The sequence below is a fragment of the Eublepharis macularius genome, chromosome 16 (assembly GCF_028583425.1).
Source record: "Eublepharis macularius isolate TG4126 chromosome 16, MPM_Emac_v1.0, whole genome shotgun sequence".
NCBI lineage: Eukaryota > Metazoa > Chordata > Lepidosauria > Squamata > Eublepharidae > Eublepharis > Eublepharis macularius.
Genome location: NC_072805.1, coordinates 37,247,496 through 37,264,571, shown reverse-complemented (window position 1 = coordinate 37,264,571; position 17,076 = coordinate 37,247,496). Strand labels below are relative to the sequence as shown.

The window sequence follows — 17,076 nt, the reverse complement described above, 5'->3', positions numbered from 1 at the left end:
CAAGAGACTCCAGACTGTAGCCCAAGGATAAATGCATTTGGGACTCTATCACATTCCTTAAGGAGAAGAAAAGCACTTTCTGATAGAGACAGAAGGTCCCCAGATCAAAAATCAGAAAACGTTGCATGTAGAACTGGGAGAGCCCCAACCTTGTCTCTTGGGGGAAGGATCCTAACTTAGTGGAAGAGACCCATGCTTCGAATGCAGAAGGTCTCCAGTTCAATTCCTGCCATCTCCAGCTAAACAATCGCTGGCACAAAGACTTCCTCCCATTCCACACAACATCCTGAAGGGTCACCACAATCACAACAGATGATTTCGATCTAGATGAAACCAAAAGGTCAGGTTCTGGATAAGGCAGCTTTAGACACGCTCACAGATACCAGAGCTCACTCGCCACATGGAATATCGAGAGTACTTGAATTTTAAAAATATCAATATGCATCTCAACAGAAGCGTTTTGTCTGGTAAAACAAAAAAGCAAACTGATGGGGTATTCTGGGGAAAAGACAAAAAGGTTGCGTTGGCATCTGTGTCGTTCAGTTCTTCATCTGGAAAAGATGCTGGCATAAGTCCATGGCTGGCTATCGCTATATCAACAATGTAGCTACCAATTGAAAGAAAATGAAAGAGGGTTTTCAGAAAAGGAAACCTGGAAATGAGAAAAAAGTTTGGGGACTCTGGTGTCCCCTTGTTTCATAACTCCTGTAAAAATCTCTTTCTAGACCTCCATGTGGTGGTTAAAGGCAGAAAATGTCTTTCTGGAACAGCCGGGCAAGAACGTACAGAAACTACTAATTAACCCACTGCTCGAACGATAAGCTTGTTTAGAATGACTGGAATCAACAAGTTGCAAACCCTGAAAGCACCTGTTGTGCAGAATGACTGTGTTTACACAAAATAGTGCTGCCGTTTCACAAAGGCACAATGCCCTTTTCCTCAAAGCTTGTATAGTTTTCAGATTGGGAGTGTCAGAGCAGCAAAAGGCAGCGTGTCTCCTGAGTGTGGGATACGCAGAGAAATTTCCCAAGCAGCACGGTTACAAGGCACCACTTGGATGCACTGTTCCATGGAAATGACCTTGGGCCAGTTCGTACATGGCAGGGGTGGCATAGCACTGTGAATACTTTCCCACAGCTGCATCTCAAGCTGTTTTGGAAAGGCAGGAACTCTAGAGATCGCGATGGGCGGGCTGGGCAAAAGAGCAAGGGGGAAAGGGGGGCATAACGCCCCGTGACCTCTAGAGAGCTCATCCTTGGGACCGTCTCTCTTCAAACACTCTAGTCTCTGTCTTTTTGTGCAGAGAGGGCATTGCTTATCTTGAATCTAAGTCTCTCTACAAACAATACTTTTGACACGTGTTCTTCAAGTGTCAAGAGATGCAATGTTAGCAGGGAAGTGTAGTTTTAAATCACAGAGGCAGAGATCGCTCCAGAAGGGATGGATTCTCTCACAGTCCTCCGCTGCCTCTGGTGTCTCCCCTTCCAGATCCTGTGCCTCGCCAAGGCTCAGCTAATCCAAAGTTTGAAGCAATGAGGATGGCAGGGTAAATGCTCTGGAAGGAGACAGTCCAGCATGCCAGCAGCAGCGGAAGGCTGAGAGAGAATCTGTCCCCTCTGGAGCGATCTCTGCCAGCTGTCTTTCAAAACTACGCTTCCCTGCTAACACTGCATCTCCCAACTACTGACGGACACATACCCCGGCATCTCATGTAGAGAGACTCAAAGAGACTGGGAGTATAGGGAGGTGGTGGCTTCTTAGGTATGCCTGGCCTGTGGTGGTTAATGGTTTTGTAAGACAAAACTCGGGCTGTGCTACTAGTCCTCACTGTCTTGTTGCCTCTCACCTACAGATATGGCTAAAGATGCAACGCAAGATGATCCCATCACTGATTCTCAACAAAGAACATCGGAACCCAAACTCTGCATATTCCTTTTAGCACAAGACACAAACATGCCCAATGAAACACTCAAGATATGGCAAAGGCTCTCGGCAGGCAAGCTTCCAAGTCAGGGAGCTGGCAAGAGTTTGCTATTGGCAGGAAAACCTCGAAGACACACAAACCTTCTCCTTCTGTCACTTCAGAGCGATCTGGCTTTGTCTCCTTGTGCTGGCCTTCTGCCACTTTCACGGCAACCGCTCGGCAAATAGCTCCAAATTTGCGGTCCAAAGAGCGAACTCCTGCCTCGCGGGTGTACCTAGCACAAAGAAACCATGAGGTTGCCCTTCTGATAGGAGTCTAGTGACATGTATCTGAATTTGTCACTGCTCTGATTAACTGCATAGGATTTTTTTTTAATTTGGCTACCAGATTTCCATAAATTACTTCAACATGTCGAATGATTCTCTGCAAATGCTCTAACAGCACCAATAAAGCAGTATCCATGTCTCATATTCTACCCCCGGGGGGTGGGGGGGAGGATTGAAAAGCAATCAATATTGAAGTGGAGCCTAACAACCACCCCAAATGGAAGCACGGAAGAGTTCAGTTGTGTCAATTTAAATAATCTGACAGTCTTAAAATGGAAAGAGACTAGATGAGCTTCTGGGAAATGGTGAAATAATATATCCTATATGCAGCTGAAGCTCTTTGCTGACAATCAGAGTCTCCCCCCCCCCCCCCGCCTTACCTGCCAGTGGAAGAAAGAAAGAGCATTGTTCCTTCTTTTCAGAACCCCAATTCCCCTCTTCTGCAAACCAAACCAGAGTGGCCCCATTCCCAGATGAAAATCCAGAAGCCATTCTGTCTAGCTTCAGTTTCCAATATGCTCTCAGCACACCCTCTTTTTATTGACGGCTTAATTGGGAGATGAGCATAGTCCAGCCATGCTTCGCTTTGTTAACATGGCGATATCGGAAATCAATCAAAGATCCAGGAAGACCAGAGAGCAGCTGTGTGAATTAAGAGCCCCTCCCCTTTCCCCCCTCCAGGATACTGTTCTGGTTGGTGAGTCATGGAGAGGGACAAACACTTTGGCAGGCCATGAAACCCTGTCCCCAGGCACTGCAAATCCTATTCAATTACCCGTCCTCTACCCACCTGCCGACCCTCAGCTTCCAAGATTTTATTAAACACTATCCAATATCCTTTCAGGTTTCTCGACCCCCACCCCAGAAAGATGCATTGAATACATATGACTAGCAACAAAGCCCGTTGTGGGAAAAAATACAACGGACTCTAGAATACTGATTTAGCAAGGGCCCTGCTGCAGGGCCTTGGGAAGGTGGCACCGCTGTGCTGGGCCTCTCCCCTGCCTCCATAGCCCACATCAGGTGGCTCTGAAGGCTGGGGGAGCTGCTAGGGGTGGCAAGCTCCTGACGCACTCCTGCTCCCTAAAGGCGCTTGATTCGGCCCTGATTGGCGTGGCAGGGACAGAATGGCATGGTGAGGAGAGTACTGCCAGATGGGAGGGGGGAAGCAGGCAACAGCTGCTCAGTTTGGCCCCATTGGGGCCAGCTGGCTGGAGTGGCAGGGAGTGCTACGGGGGGGGGGGGGGCAGGTGGCCTAGCGCACTCCTCTGCTGGCTTCCTCAGCAAGCCTTGTTGCCGAGGACTCGCCTCTTATCCCTGCTAGGGGTGCGCAAGTGCGCCTGCACTCTGGGATCAAGGTGAGTCATCAGAAACAGTTTCTCTTTTACAGGTATAAATACATGTGCAGAGCTATGGCCTGTGATAGCAGGTGGAGCACAGCATCTAAAAAGACTGAGCTGCAAATCGGTGAGCCCTCCAGTTACCATGAGCTCACTTGATGGCCTTAAGCCAGCCGTTCTCTCTCGTTTTCAGTCCACCATCTGCAAGTGGGGTGGGGGGGTGGGGAAACACATTATTTACCTGTGGAGTTGCTGAAAGAATGACAAGGTAAAACATGGCATCCAGCTTTCGAAACATTTCAGATACAATAACAACATTCAATTTATATACCGCCGTTCAGGACAATGTTAACACCCACTCAGAGTGGTTTACAAAATGTGTTGTTAGTATCCTCATAACAATCACCCTGTGAGGTGGGTTAGGAGAGAGCTCTGAGAGAGCTGTGACTGACCCAAGGTCACCCAGCTGGCTTCAAGAAGAGGAGTGGGGAATCAACCCCGGCTCTCCAGATTAGAGTCCTTCTCCTCTTAACCACTACACCAAACTCGCTCTCAAGGTAGGGGAGAGATCCAGCAATTTCCTTCTGCTGAGTCTTATTCTTCGGGAAGGAGCAGTTGGATGTTTCAAATGCTTGATACAACTGTACCCATGCTAAGTATCGTCAAGATCTTTTCCTCCTAGATTCTTTCCAATTCCCCTCCATTTGCTATAGCCACTACCCGCTGTTGTCCATGTGGGTCCCGGGATTCCTGATGTAGCCTTTTTGGGTGGTCCTCTCTCTTCTGCCAGTGGAAAAGCTGGCAGGATAGACCCCATGAGCGTCACTGGCACCAACATTCATACCTTGGGGCAGTTATTCTTTCCCTGGAAGTGCTCTCTCTTTTTTGGAACAAATTCTCGCCATTGTAAAATAATTCAGAATTTAAGACGACCTATCTCCCAGGCAGCAAAAACAAAACAAAGTGGCAAAGAATTTTAAGCGTAGCAAAATGTTACCGAGTGATGATGGCCAGCGTTGCTTCTGGGGGGATCTGAATCTGCTGAGGAGTCAAGCCATGCTGTTCCAGCTGCTTAGGGATCAGGTGTCGGTGTGCAATTTCCATCTTTTCTTCTTGCGTGTATCCTTAAAACACAGGACAAGTTATCTAGAAGCATGAACATTTATTTTCATCTTTTAAGTACGTTAATTGTATCCTGCCTTTTCCACCAATAGGGATCTAAAGATACTTACATTGTTCTCCTCTCCTCTATTTAACCCACTGTGAGGTAGGTCAGGCTGAAAGCACGTGACTGGCCCAAGTTTCCATGGCAAAGTGAGAATTCAAACTTAAGTCTTCCAGATCCAAGTCTGACACTCTAACCATTACACCACACTGGCAAAGTTCTGGGCCAGAGAGAGTGTAGCAGTTAGGGTATTGGATTTGATTTGGGGATACCAGGGTTCAGATCATGAAGATCACTAATGGAGTATGGGTCATCGCTCCTTCTCAAACTAACCTCCCTATCAGGGCTGTTATGAGAGCAAAAAATGGGATCGCCCCATCCATGTATGTTACCTTGAGCTCCTTAAAGGAAAGGTGTGGTACAAGCAAGAGGAACCAATGAATGAATGAGTCTGAGTCGTGCTACATGCGCATGCTTGAAGGACTGTGCATTCCATGGCAGTATGTTCATTGCAGAGAGACGGTGGCCCAGTGGCAGAAAACATAAATAGTATGCAGAAGGTCCCAGACTGAATTCCTGGCATCTTCACATACAGAATTCTGGGTGATAGTGCTGGGGAAGACCTCTGGAAAGTTGCTGCTAGTCAGAGCCAACACTACTGAGTAAGACAGGCCAGTAAGACTGACTCAGTACAAATCAGTTTCACAGGCTCCTTTTTTCCATGGCTCCAAGCATATGCCGCGAATCCTGAAGCAGTGTGGCTCTGACTCTCATGTTGAGCAGTGGGGAATCAGACGAATATTTCCATAAGAAAACATGGTTGCCTTCTACAGTGCCCAACTAGCCTGGTACCATCTACTGAAACACTTTGTAAATGAGACGTGCCAAGGATTGATCCTAGAATCTTGCCCACGAAAAGCACACAATTGGCCACTTTCTGTAATGGCCTGCTTGCAAGCTTCCCGGAGGCACGTGGCCGCTCTTGAAAACAATGCCAGGACGAACGTGACTTTCTTACCAGCCACAGTCAATCTATCAGAGTCAGTTCTCCGTTACCTGGAACCTGGAGGATCTCCATTCTATCCAACAGTGCTGGTGGAATGGTTGCCGTGGTGTTGGCTGTGGCTATGAAAAGGACCTGAGACAAGTCGAAGGCAACGTTTAAGTAGTGATCCGTGAAGCTGTGGTTTTGTTCTGGATCCAAGACCTTGAAGGGGAAGGGGGAAAATAGCAGATGCAAAGAGTCTTAATCTTGCAAATTTAATTCCCCTTTTAGTTAAGACACATACCTAATTTCCATAGGTGTCCCACTGTATGGGTCAAAAGATCTACAAGAGAAGTCCATCGAAGGAGCATCAGCCATAGACCACTGTATTCTGCTAAACCATCTAGCAAAAAAATATACTTCCTATACCAGAGGAAAGTTATGTGCTGCCTTTATGGATTTGAATCTGCATTTGATTCAATCCCTAGGACTCGTTTGTGGCAAAAACGATTGAAACCCACGATTGATCGTAGATTGCTATGGCTAATTCAGGTGTTATATGATGAGCCAACTGGTCAGGTTAGAAGCGAGCCAGAAGGGCAACTTTCAAGAACATTTATGATGAGCTCCGGTGTTAAGCAGGGATGCCTAATGGCTCCACTCCTTTTTAATCTATATCTGAACCATCTGGCACCTGCTTTTACACAAGAGCAAATTTAATCCCCCTTTTAGTGACAACATATACCTAATTTCCATAGGTGGCCTACCGCCTGGGCCAAAAGATTTACGAGAGAAGCCCATCCAGGCCTAAAATACAATTTCCTAAAAAAACTGAACAGTTTATAAAAGGGGTGGGAGTAACACACACACACCCCACACACACACACACACACAAGTAAAAAATGACATGGTCTAACAACCCAAAATGATGTCCAATGTTACATGGCCTCCAACAGATGGTGAAGGGGGTGAGAGTACGGGTAAGAAAGAGGAGGGGAAGAAGCTGTGGTAGGTGATGGGATGGAACGCCAACACTGGGGGTAGGAGGAACAAATCAATAAAGATGTATGGGAGGGAGGGAAGTGGAAAAAATGCTGTGCAGAGTAAGACTGGGCTGGGAAGTGGAAATGGCTCTGGAGTGAGCCGAGCCAAGCAGCCTCTGTGATGCTACAAGCCACTGCTCCAGAGGCCCCTCAGCTCAGCGGCGCCCACCATGGGGAACAGCTCACCGATTTCTTGCTGGCAGGAGAAACTGGCAAACTGACACTGATTGACACTGGCGGATGCAGGACTGGAGTCAAGTGGCCGCTGAGGTGTTGGCAGAGTTGCTGGAATCAGGATGTGCTTCTCCTGACCACCAACAGTCCATCAGGAAACTGTCCTGTAAGTTAAATAGCCAGTCGCCCCTGGTGGTGCTGGAGAGTGCCCTCAAGTCATAGGTGATTTATGGCAATCCCCAGAGGGATTTCCAAGGCAAGAGACTAACAGAGAGGATTTGTCTTTGTCTGCCTCTGCAGCCCTGGTCTTCATTGGAGGCCTCCCATTCAACTAATAACCAAGGCCAACCCTGTTTAGCTTCTGAGATCTGATGAGATCGGGCTGACCCGTGCTATGGGGAGAGGGAAAACAGAGACCAGCAGTGGTTAAGAGCAGCAAATGGGTAGGGGGTGAAGCAGGGGCAAAGTCGGGAGAAGGGAAGACGATGTGCGTAAAAGAGCCAGCTGGGGGGGGGGGTGGAATGGGATTTCTCTCCCATCCAAGAAGTCAGTATTTAAAGGAGGAGAGCCTCATTCGACCAGGTCCCCAGCAGGAAGGGAACTCAGCATGCCTCTTCCGCGAAAGCTTGATTTAGTAGCAAGGCACAAATGTGCAGGAAGAAACCTTGGAATCTTATCATTCTTTTCAGGTTCACATTAATGATTCTGTATATGTCAATGTTCTTTCTTTCTTTCTTTCTTTCTTTCTTTCTTTCTTTCTTTCTTTCTTTCTTTCTTTCAAAAATGATTCGTTTTATAGTAGCATTTAGAGATGAAGCAACAAAAAGGAGGCCATAGATGTAAAATCTGATTCTAGTGACAGACAAAGGGAGTGTCCGGCTGCCTTCGTCCACAGCAGACTCCCAGAACAAAAATTAACATTTTAGTAAGGCTGACCACAATAACTCAAAACAGGGTGCAGGCTTTTGAGTTCTCCGGAACTCTCCTTTAAGCTCTGTATCTAGCTAAAAGTGGCTCTTTCTATGTGCTTTAACCCTCATGCCTGAGAACTTGCAGGGGAAGGGAAGAGGCCAGCAGCAGAGAGCTGAGCTATTCTCAAATTTGCTGCAGAGGTTTCTAAACCTAGTTTTGATTTTTTTTTTAAAGCAGCACAGACACATGGCGCCCTGCATCAGACAAACAACAGAAAATCACTACTCTTCTTGGTTGTATGTGCTTATAGGGTTATCCAACCGCTTTAAATTTATGTCCACTGCATTTTGCTATATCCAGAAGGAGCCAGTATGATTGCAAAACATCCTTGTTGTAAACTCTTTACGGTAAGCTCTTTTGTGTGTGTTGCTGTGCATTTGTGTATTGGGTCAACTCCTGCCTTTAAAGGCAGTTGTATAAACACTCGACTGTCTTTGGAAAGTTCTTGCAGATTCAGCCCAGAGGCACAAATTGTACCTAGCGACACAAGTTAAAGCCTGAAGCAGGGAAAGTTCACAAATATGCTTATCATTTAATGAATAACAAGCAGGAGGCAGGGAGGGAGAATTCACACTCATTCTGAGTTTGAGTACTTGCACATTTTTGGTTGATTATTATTTATTTACATTATTTATAGTCGGCTTTTCTCACTGAGACTCAAGGTGACTTACATAGGTTAAGTCAAGATGAACAGAGTCTGGGACATTCAATAAACAATACAATATGACAGGGTATTAGAAACATGAAAACAAGCAGAGATCCAACAGAGAGCTGAAGACAAACAACAAAACCAAAAAATAATGCTGAAACAATACATAAAGCAGTACAGAACTATCCAGGAGGAGCATATTTACAGCAACAGACAGTATACAGTTGTATAATCTACAGTCACCACCGCATCTCTCTTATTTCCTGTGTAAGAAAGCCCTCCTGAATTGGGAGGTTGTCCCAGAAGCCCCTAAAATCGTCTCCCAGTTTCTGGACTGAGAGATTCTGGAAGATGCCAGGTAGCAACTCAGCCTCCCTTTGAGGCTAAGGCAGTAGTAGCACTCTTAGCAGTGGAGTCACTGGATGGCATCTTGCCCAGCTCCCACCCACCCCCCAAAACTGGGAAACAGCCCTGCCCCTACCCTCTTTGGGGAACATGGTCCACAGGAGGAGGGTGGGTGAAACTCCAATGAACAGAGAAGGGCAGGTGCCCACTCCAGACTAAACACTGACCATCCATGCCTTTTAAACAATGAGAGTCTTTTGAAACAGGTGAAAACTGAAGACAAGACATAAATTTAAACGGCAGCGTAGGCAACCAGTTATTTTAGCCACATAAAGCGAGAAAGGTGCCCTCTGCTCATTCCTCTATCCAAAGAGGCAAGAGGCAAAACCATCAGTCGCTTGAGTAACGGGACCATGACTTAAAGCCAAATGGGCCCCCCCACACCAACTCCTGCAGTCTTTCAAGGGACACGCCAAAATATGCCACTTTCCATCAAGGGGCCACTTGGAAAACTATAAAGGAAGATGGGTGTATTGGACAGCCAGCACCTCTCCTGTTCTAACCTAATTCTAGACATGGCTCAGAGCCGAGCTGCATATGTGCAGCTAAAGACAGGCAAGTGTCAATTAACTACAGGGAAGGAGCTTTCCACATGGGGCAGCACTCAGAAATAAGACTGCACAGTGGCATACACCTCGGAAGCAAAATGGTATAATCCAGAATACGAACACCTTGGCTGGCTGCCTCATTCTTTGTAAAGTACAGAATGGTTCTAAGGAATCCAGGATTTGTGTTTTCAGGAGTGTAATGATCTTAAGTAAATGTGTGCATGTGTCTTTAAATGCTTGGTGTGGTATAGATGAAGAGTGGGGGGGTGAAAGAGAGGGGTGAGAGAGTGAGATGATTGGTCGATGACTGAGAGGGTGGGCGGAGCGAATGCAGTTTTAGACTGAGAGTGGAGAGAAAAGATTCAGTCAGGAGAAAGCAGGCAAACTGTGTGTGCACCTGAGAAAAGGTCTTACTTGTAATTGACAGAGAAATTAATATCAAAAGCAGGCAAACTGTGTGTGAAGCCTGAGAGAAGATCTGTACAACTGGGTTTAAGTAAAGTAACTATAAGAATTGAGAACTACTCTTGAAACCATCAAGTTTTAGAAATAATATGAAACCGATGCACTTCTTATAAAAATAAAAGTTTACTTTTTTTTTTAGATCCCAGAGTATCTGTCGTTCCTATATCCCATTCCTTTCCTCAGGGCCACATAGTACCACATAAGGCCTGACCCTTGGGCACATTACTAAAAGGAGAAATTTAAGTTATTCTGGAATTGAATTCCTGGTGGCAGCAATCTACCAAGAGGGGGCAAGAATAAAAGGCTTAAAAGCAAAATCTACCTAAGAGAAAGAAAAGGGTCGTAACAAGGAAGGTGGGTGGCAGTTTTTAAAAAATGCTCGTGTCCATCCAGTTAGAACACAGACATTAAACAAGTGCAGCACAGGGAAGCTGAAAAGAAATGCTAAATGCATACCAAGGCACTAGCCTTTCCATTTGGAAGGTATGCAGATACACTTTCCCAATTATTGCAAAGCTCTCTCTTGGACCCTTCAACTGCTGCCAGAAACCTCCACTAAAACAGCAAGAGAAAGCCAATTCCTATAGCTGGGAGTAAGTAGCAGAACTCTGTCAAGTGAAGTAAACAGGCTGACCTTACAAGTGATCCTTCTAGGTACTGGGTACAGAGTTTCAAAAATGACTCATGGTGATATATCTTTTTAAAAGGAAAACAACTTTCCAGAAAGAAGCCGCACTTCTGCTTGAACTATAAAAAAAGTTTTGACTTGAAGGAGCCGGGCTGGCATTTTAAAAGAAAGCGCAACTCATGAACAGAAAACCCTGCAATTAAAGTCACAGCAGAAACTATACTTAATGAGAGGGCATGGCTCTTTTAAAGTCTAGTTCCAGCAAGTCTGAAGCTGTAAGCTTTCCATTTTACCAAAGTACACACTCAACAATCTCAGGACGTTTGCAGGTGTGTTGCTCAGTTCTTGAGTTGGTGCACACCATCCATGCTGGGCCCTCTCATTAAGTAACCTGAAATCCACCTTCCGTTGAATACATGCTTAAAACAATTTATTTGCAAGCCTCACGCAGTCAATTGTAACCATACTGAAGAGACGTCAGAATACCCAGGATTAGGTAGGGATTTTCACTTCTGATGTTCATACAATACAGAAGACCTGTAAGAACAGGATCTCATTTCTGATCTGTTCCATTGATATGTTATAAGTAGAGATGGGCACGAACCTGGAAAATGGCAGTTCGTGGTTTGTTACATTTCACGAACTACAAACTGACATGAAATTGCCCTGTTCGTGAACGGGTTCATTTGGTTCGTGAAAACATAACTTTTGGGGCAGCAGCAGGTCTGCAAAAAGCCCATCCCCCGCATTGCCTAGGAAACTGATTGATCGGCGCCAGGATGTCTGCAGTGACGAACCGAAAAATGAAACAAACAAACCTGGCTAAAAATCATAATGGTTTTGTTACAGGTCATCAGAAATGCCCTCTGATGAACCGCTGGTTCGTGAACTGAAAAATGGCCCGGTTTGTGACAAACTTTGGTTCGTATTTCAGTTCGTGCTCATCTCTAGTTATGAGTGTAATTATGCTCAGGCTTCCTACTGTGGCCCAAGGCCACCCGGCAAGCTACACGGCAGAGTGCGGATTTGAACCAGGGTCTCCCAGCTCCTACCTAACACTCTAACCACACAATATAGAGGATTTTGTTGAGAGTATACAGGGAGAGAATAGAACATGTGCCCTGCCTATTTTAAAGCCCCCAATACATTTCAGTTGTGCAACAGAGTAGAGCATTTCCTTTGTTTTTAGCTACAAGGGGAGACTGGGCTGAAAGCAGGGCCCAGAAAGAATTAAAAAGATGAGGCAATGGACTCTACTCTGGAGTTATTTTTACACTCACTGGCCAGGGATCCCATATGTGCCCCGGCATCCAGTACAAGAGGTTAGCAACATTCAGCAGTACATGTGTAATTCTCATAGGGGAAAGATGGGCACAAATCAGGAGTACTCACATCCCGCTCTCATCATGAGTTTTCTTGTATGTGCAGATGTAAACGTGTCCCGTATGTGATTTCATCCCCCAGTTGTATTACAATGCTTGAGAGCCTCTAAATTTATCAATGGCGAATTGCTTAAAAATAAACCCAGATGCATGAAAATACAAAGAATCTCTCCCCCATTTATGCAAACCTTGATTATCCAAGGCGTCCGAGTGATCCAAATGCAACATGACCACCCCTCCTTACTCAGCTTGGTCATCTGAAACTCCACCTGTGTGGCATTCCTGCTTCTTGATAAATGTAACGGAACCGCAATCCACATTTGCTGCTAACGTGGCACCTGTCAAGCCCAACCCTAGAATTATTCTGGCACTCTCCCTTCCTGCGTTACCAGCACGATGGAGTTGTGAAAAGTTCTCACACAAGACATAAAAGGACCTCCGCGATACCCAAGCAATTGCACACGGCCCTCAAGATAATGTATCCCTTTCCACTATGGCATGAATAGTGTCCCTTTTGTTTAGCAGCTTGAATTATGGCCCAAAAGTGTGCAGGTATTTAAAATTTTATGTGAGTCTCTCTCATGCCCATGCACACACAGACACACAGAGAGAATTCGAACACTTGTCAAGAAGAGATAGTGACCTCAATTAGCTTACCTTTTTTAAAAAAAGTATAAAATTGAAGGGGGGAGGTCTAGAGAGAGAAAGAGAGATGAGCCTCTGGTCCAAAACGACTCTCAACAGGAACTCATTCTGATGAGTTCTGGCTCCGATTTTGAAACTTCCCATGCAGTTCTAACAAATTTCTGCTACCCCATTTCGCAAAAAAGTTCCTGCTACCACAGGAGAGGCTTAATTATGAAAGTGGAACTTGGATTTCAACAATTAAGACCATGAATGATCACCTTTTCCAGAGGGTTGGGATAGGAGACAGACTCTCCATCTGTTTTAGGAAGGCCACAGGAGCTTTAGTCCTCCACGAACTCCTGTTTCAATCACTTTTACCCTTTCTGTTTCCCCGCAGGCCTTTTTGAGAATTACGATGCTATTCAATCAGTGCCCCATCGAATTCAGGAAACCTTTCAACAAAAAATGGCACTTTCCAAGATTGAGGCAGCACTTCTTTAACCTACAAAGATCGATGGAGTGTGGTGGTTGGATGAAAAAGTAACACACATTTTCTTTTTCAGCCTAACCTCCTAACAGAACAGTTAGGAGGACAAAGTAAAGGGTGGGAGATTTGGACCCAACTATGCTCGCCTGAGGTCTTTGGAAGAAAAAGGTAAACGAAAAAGGGGCATCTCCATTCAAGACATGCTTATTGCTCCATTTCCAAACTATGCAGGATCCTCTCTGCAGACATTTCATGGCATGCCTGCATATTTTGCTCGATTTTCCTGCCTGAGAAAGCTCTCCAGCAAGCACTTGTATCCTTTTCTGTCTCCTCCAACCTTCAACAGGGGTCATCTAAATATAGAACAAATGTTCCCTTGTTGACGAACAGTAACTGGAAATAGGAAGACATTCTGCTCCGCTCAAGCAACAAATGCACCTCCATCCACCATCTGGATGATCCAGATATCCAATTCTGGAAGGCAAAAAGAAAAAAAAAACCTCTGCCTTTCCCCGCAAAGTGTAGGGGGGCGGGAAAACATACGTTCCCTTTCAAGTGTGTCCCAAGTCTTGCTGAGTCCATTTCCTGAATCGTTCTCAGCTTTGTCACAACAGCTTGAAATACTTCTTCAGCCCTGCATGAAGCCAACGTATCTGGGGCTCCCTTCTTAGCATTTTGGAGGCTGGCGCCTAGGAAACGGGAAATTCTTCTTCAGCTCTGGAATACAAGCTCATTCCCTAATGTGAAATATTTCAACAGCACTTAAACAAATGCATCAGCCCAGGTGAACCTGCTCTGGGAAGGATGCCTGAAAGAAATTAATCCAAGAATGCCTGCCACATGTACACACACGCACAAAAACCTAACAACCCAAAGAAGGATCTCAAAGACTGAAATCCCAGAACGCAACATGGACGAGGCTCTAAGTAGAACATTTCTCCTTCCACAATGAGCACCTTTGACTGGGCGATTACATTCCAGATCGTGTCCAAGACCTACTCTTGTTTCCCACTGAAAATAATACTTTATCATAAAAGGACTCTTTATTATTCTCAGGACTCGAGATGCTGCAAGGGGTTACATTCCCTTGCAGAAGGATTGCCAGTACAAAATACACGCCATGCTACCAGTGCAGCAGGACTTTTATTCACTCCCTCTACCATTTCCTTCCTCTTGTTGTGAGATATAAATAAGAATGTAATTCTTCTGAAAGAACACCAGCCTCTTAGTAAATTAGACTAAGTTCCAGCAGTTGTCCAAGTTTTCTATTTTTTTTTTAAATACCAGCAGGGAGGTGCAAAAATTATGGGGGGAGGGAGAGGACTGGAGAGAGCCGGGCGTGGCTCCCTACCGCTACTCCTTGTCGCTGCTCTTCCCCACTTCTCCAACCCTCTCCCTTCCCAAACACCCTTCCCTGTTTGTCTTTCTCCCCTGCCAAAGGCCATTCCATGTTCCTTCCCCCACAAACACTCTTTGGTGTTCCTCTGTCTCTCCCCCTGCCAAACAACCTTCCATGCGAGCTTTGCCCTCTCAACTCACTCAAGTCTCCTTCTTGTAACTCCCCCCCCCCCACTACTGTTTTTCTCTCCTTCTCCCTTGCCTGTTACCAAGTTTTGTTGGTTGTGGGATGGCCCTGCAGGAGCCCTCCGTGCTGCAACAATAGCCAAGAGGCGAGGGGCTCTTTGCACTACGCTGCTGTTCAGGCCTGGCCTGCCCTCCCCGCTCAACTGGTCACAATCTGTGGGTTTAAGCATCCGCTCTCTGTGGCACTTGGAAATTAGATATATGATGTTATCCAAAATTAGCTATTGGTCTCAATATGCCCCAAAGTATCCCAAGTATCAGCTTAACCAGTTATTTTTCTAAATCCAGGGCAAAGTGAGCCAACTTATTAATTAATTTAAGTATTTAAATAAGAGAACTGATATGGTATAGTGATTAAGAGTATCAGAGTAGGATCTGGCAGAGCCTGGTTTTAATCCCCGCTCCGCCATGGAAGCTCGCTCTGTGACCTTGGGCCAGTCACACACACTAAGCCTACCCTCCCTCACAGGGTTTGTTGTGAGGAGAAAATGGACGAGAGGAGAATGACGTAAACTGCTTTGTATCACCACTGGGTCGAAAGGTGAGGTATAAATGAAGTAAATAATAAATATTATTATATCCTTCCCCCATGGGACAGCCCAAGACAGCTCATATGAATGATACTTCAACGGCTTTCCTTAGTTTCTCAAACAATACAGGCACAATGTGGGCTAGCCAAGGTTTCCCCTGATTCTGTATTTAAAACCCACTTCAAAGATTCAGGCAGCCAACAGCCTTAAAACGCAAGCCACTAATGCAGTTTTTAGGGGACAACAGCACCGGCTGCTTAAAAGCAAACTTCACCATAGAAACAACCAACCATCATTCCAAAATTAAAATAATATGACAGCAGCAGCCACAACACTAAACCATCAAAAGCTTCTAAACTGGGAAAACAGAAGCATTTTCAGCTGGTGCCTGTAAAGTTGTCAGTTGAATGTGCCTGGAAAGGGTATTACATGCAAAGGGAATCTGCCCCCTCTCTAAATCCCTGTCTAGGATAGTGACCAACTTGACCCCCAAAAGGTTGCAACAACTGGACCAGGGGTTCAGAAGACATAATATGCAGGGCAGGTTCATATGGAAGCAGACGGCCTTTCAAATACCCTGTTCCTACACCGTTAAGGGTTTAATAGGCCAAACCCTGACTTGAGCCTAAAGCAAATGGGCCACCAATGACTCTTTCGGAGTACTGACAAGAACCACTTCAGTGTAGTGGCTAAAAGCGGCAGGACTCTAATCTGGAGAGCCCGGTTTGATTCCCTACTCCTCCGCTTGAAGCCAGCTGGGTGACCTTGGATAAGTCACCGCTCTCTCAGAGCTCTCTCAGCCCCACCCACCTTACAGGGTGGATTGCTGTGGGAATAATAATAACACACTTTGTAAACCGCTCGGATGGACATTATGTTGTCCTAAAGGACGGTACATAAATCGAATCTTATTATATTATTATTATATTATAAGATATGACAGTTTTCATGGATGCTGCCTTTACATCTCTTTGGGGGCACTCAAGAGGCAGCTTGCTGGCCACCGCTGGAAACAAGATACTGGATCAGAGAAAGACGCTTTGCCTGGATCAGAAGAGCTTTCCCTATTTTCCTGCGTGCTGCCACTCAACAGATTTTAAAACAGATATGTCTGCATTTCCCACAGCCACATGGCAGCTGCGGGGAGTGTCTGCTAAAAAATAAAGAAAAGCCCTATTTGGGCTTGGAATGCCACATGGGAGGAGGGGGGAATTATTTCCCCATTTCTGCTGCATGCTGTGCACCTGGGGCAGCAAAAACAGGGAAATAATCCCCCAGCACCATTTTGGTGCAGAAAGCATCTGCAGGGGGGAGGGGGAGAGGTAGGAGTCCTTCCTCCCCCTGCAGCAGCCTTCCAAGCCTGAATGGCTTGGTAGACATTTCTTGCAGCTGCTGCACTGGGAGCCCAGACCCAAGTTTTTTTAAACTCTCAACTTTGGCCCACAGCGTGCCCTCATCAACCGGCTACCAGCCCTCTCTATGCTCCCAACTCTTGCAAGAGTTAGGAGTCTTCTAAGAGTTTGGGACCCAAAGTGGTTGCCTTGACAACCATCACAGGCATCTGAGCCTCTCCAGCAACTTGCGCAGAAGTTGCTGCCTGTCTCTTGCGATGCGGCTTCATTAGCAACAAGCTTCCCTGACACACCATGCTGGCCCCTGCTGGGAGAGGCAGCCAACCAGGATCGATTGTTGACTGACGAACAAGACGCAGAATTGCTAGCAGCAATCTTCTTCCTTCTCTTTCATTCAATATTGACTCTGCCTCCAAAATCCAATCTCTCAATCGGACAGTCCCCCGAAGGCGAGAACAAGAGCACCAATTTGGAAAAATGCATCGCAGGC

General features: G+C 45.9%; 1 protein-coding gene across 1 annotated transcript in view; it reads right to left on the bottom strand.

The window, feature by feature from the left end:
• Positions 1-17,076, bottom strand: part of LONP2 (lon peptidase 2, peroxisomal) — a 50,635-nt gene that overhangs the window by 13,133 nt on the left and 20,426 nt on the right. The window contains exons 9-11 of the mRNA XM_055000212.1: positions 5,812-5,962; positions 4,588-4,714; positions 2,065-2,198 (exon numbers count right to left, since the gene is read on the bottom strand). Of these exons, the coding sequence (XP_054856187.1) occupies positions 2,065-2,198; positions 4,588-4,714; positions 5,812-5,962 (412 nt within the window). The remainder of the gene's footprint in view (positions 1-2,064; positions 2,199-4,587; positions 4,715-5,811; positions 5,963-17,076) is intronic.